At 32.8% G+C, this 3,414-nt stretch overlaps 1 protein-coding gene across 1 annotated transcript in view; it reads right to left on the bottom strand.

The window, feature by feature from the left end:
• The window catches only part of LOC107663995 (diacylglycerol kinase delta-like), a 61,214-nt gene that overhangs the window by 6,735 nt on the left and 51,065 nt on the right, over positions 1-3,414 (bottom strand). The window contains exons 7-9 of the mRNA XM_016454439.1: positions 2,571-2,677; positions 2,345-2,470; positions 2,157-2,259 (exon numbers count right to left, since the gene is read on the bottom strand). Coding sequence (XP_016309925.1) covers positions 2,157-2,259; positions 2,345-2,470; positions 2,571-2,677 — 336 coding nt within the window. The remainder of the gene's footprint in view (positions 1-2,156; positions 2,260-2,344; positions 2,471-2,570; positions 2,678-3,414) is intronic.

Genomic DNA, 3,414 nt, shown 5'->3' with positions numbered 1-3,414 from the left:
ACTAGGACCCTCTCCTAGCAAACTTCAGCCAATGAATCACTGTTAGAGTCAAACTAAAATCAATCGTTTGAAATGCTACAAGTGGATTTAGGAATCACAACATTATAATGTATATCATAATGTACAGTATGAAAAATTAATATTCATTTTGAGATTTGCAAAACATTTTAACAGTGTAAGAATATTATTTATAAATAATGTTTAAAATGAATATTTAATGTAATGTTTTAAAGATTAACTAAGTGGAATAGATGATGACAAAGGCAAAAAAATTAAAACAGGACAAATTAGCATGAACTATTAAATATACAATATTTTCCCATATAAGTGAATTCAAATATGGTAATGTATGGCTGCACAAAATCTAATTGCAATTTTTTTTTCTGATAAAAGTTGTGATTGCAACTTGTGATTTTAAAAAAGCCCCAGATTTGCTATGCTTGATTGTAAGGCTGCACAAGTTGGCCAAAATGTTGTGATTATATTATTATTATTATTAATATTTATTTATATATATTATTATATATTTATATTATTATTATTTAAAAAACACACTGGATCACAAGTTGTTTGCGTGTAAAAGAACACACACAGCATTTTTTTAAATTAAATCGCAGTCATGTCATGATTTCGGTTTTATTTTGATTAATCATGCATCCTTACGTTACAATATTCTGAGCATCCTAAATTTACATTTTTTAAGCACTTTTTTTTTTTTAGCTTTCGGACAAAGCCACTGAGCTATTTTTACACCTATTGTTAAGAATGAAGCAGCTCTAAATAGCATTCATACAGCTGTCAATAAAAGGCAATGTGCAATTTCCTGGAAATCAGTGGCATATGCTCTACCACAGGCTGACTGAGCAAACAAGCAAGGTATGAATCCTCAGCAGCAGGTTAATAATACAGAAAGGGATGGAGAAAGAGAGAGCCGGCTATGGAAGAGCACTTTTGTTTGCTCTCGTCTTGAATTTTCCAAGCACATGGTCCACCAGAGGTTGTTGTGTTTACATGCGTCAGGACAAGATGCTCTAAGGGAAAGTGACTTTCCACACCGCCCTGACATATACAGGAGAGATGGGAAAGAAAAATAAAGGAACATGGGCACAGAGTGTCTCTCAGAAGGGGAGAAAACAAATTCTATATGCATGATCAAATCAGAAGAGGTCAGAGGTATAATGAAAGAGATATTGCTCTTCATGCAACCTGGGATTAGCAAAGCTAATGAGCTCCATCTATAGCAGTCCTCCACCTGAGCTCCTCCCACCACTTCACATGCACACACACGCCAATACATAATCATACATTATATTCAGAGTGGGATCATGCATAAGCACGCAATCAGCCTTGAGTGGCCTCAAGTGACCTTGGCCTTTTGAAATGAAAGGGTTTCATGTACAAAAACACACTGAAACTTTCATAACTCAAAAGTTCTCCCAAGACCAAAAAAAAAGAAAAGAAAAAATAAATAAATTAAAAATAAATAAATCTAAAATAAACAGTAAAAAAAAAGGTTAGTGGATGCTCAGAACAACCTGCTTTATAGCTTTTTTTATTCATTCATTCATTCATCCATACGTTCGTTCGTTCGTTCGTCCGTCCGTCCGTCCATCCATTCTTTTTTACTAAGATAGTAGTAATAATAATAATAATGATGATAATAATAATAATAATAATAATATTTTGTTATTTATAAACATCTTTCCCGAGCTCAAGGTTGCTTAAATAATAATAATAATAATTCTAATACTACTAATAATAATAATGATAATTAAAATAAAATAAATAAATAATAATTAAAAATAAAACTGAATAAATACAATAGTAATTTTAATTATTTACACTCAAATACAGCATATTTATTGTTTAAATAATATCATTATTAAATTAATAAATTAAATTATTATTTAGCACATATTAACACATTAATAATTTCTTATATAATAATAATATATTCATTTAAAAAACTAAAAAATAATATGACCATTTTAATTATTCTTATTTAAATACAGCATATTTATTGTAAAAGATAATATTATTAATATTAATAAATTAAATTAATATTCATCAATATTTATGTGTAGAACTCATAAATATTTACGTGTAGACTAGAATAATCCCTCTCAAAATCACTCCTGTGAAAAGAAAAGTCTTACCGTCTGAGTCGATGCTGTTGAGGGCGGTAGGGGGGATGATGGACACTTTGCACTGGCCGAGGGGACATTTGCGGGGGTAGAGATCCATGCATGCTGTGTGCACCTGTCCAAGCACAGACGGCTTTTAGAGTTCACAAGCTCTCTGAACTGAAGTAGTCATAAGGGATTCTGGAATATGCAGTTCTTACCATGGCCTTGCACCATAAACAACGCCAGTCCTGCAAGCGCAGCACGCTGCCACAGGTTTTGTCGCAAACGGCACACTTAGCACTGACAGGCAGGTTGCCTTCCAGCCATTGGTGTGGCATCGCAATCTACAGGAATAGAATGTAATAAAAATGTACACCATCATTTCTGCTATTCAGTCAAAGGTTATGCATTAGCTCACTGAACCACGGGCTTTATGAGACTCACCCCATCTTCGTCCTCAATGATGTCCTTGCCGATAGAGGCCAACGTTGTCCATTTGCAGTTGTTGGTGGCCCTGACTGCGCATCTTTTGTGGGCCTTGAATTTACACACTGGAAGAGAGTAATGTGAAAACTGCTTATGAGTCCTGCCAGCAGTAACCTTGAGCTGCTTCTATGACAATCAAGTATTTTCATTTCTGCAGAAGAAATATGAGGTGATAAAAGATGTCTGGAAAATGCTTCCTAAATCAAGCTAAAATTAAACTGCGCAATATACAGTGATCAACTGAGGGGAACATTGAACATGGAGGGGCCACATGGAGTAGACAAGCACTGTACAAAAAATAATCATTATCTGTCATTCTGATGGATTGGCTTTCTGTCAGGCTCTAATGTAATTCTTTGTTATTTTCATTTTCCTAAACAAAATCCTAAAAGTCTAACCAAGGCTGCATGCATAAATAAAAAAATACATTAAAATTGTGAAATATTATTACAATTTAAAATAATTGTTGTCTATTGCAACGTATTTTATAATGTAATTTATTCCTGTGATGCAAAACTGAATTTTCAGCATCATTACTCCAGTCTTTTGTGTCACATGATTCTTCAGAAATCATGCTAATATGCTGATTTGATGCTCAAGACACATTTTTTATTATTATCAATGTAAGACCAAATACATTAACATTGTCATGTACATTACAATGCCAATCCATCCGAGATTAGATTTTGCCTTGATATTCCCAATATTAACATTTTCAATAAGTACTGTAGCGAATCAGCTCATGGGGAAATATGAATAATTAATCATAACTAGTTATAATTAATTATAAATATTTAGATCC

This window comes from Sinocyclocheilus anshuiensis, unplaced genomic scaffold (assembly GCF_001515605.1).
Source record: "Sinocyclocheilus anshuiensis isolate Anshui unplaced genomic scaffold, SAMN03320099.WGS_v1.1 scaffold247, whole genome shotgun sequence".
In the NCBI taxonomy this organism is placed as follows: Eukaryota; Metazoa; Chordata; class Actinopteri; order Cypriniformes; family Cyprinidae; genus Sinocyclocheilus; species Sinocyclocheilus anshuiensis.
Note: the sequence above shows the minus strand (reverse complement) of the source record. Positions and strands in the feature narration are given on the sequence as shown.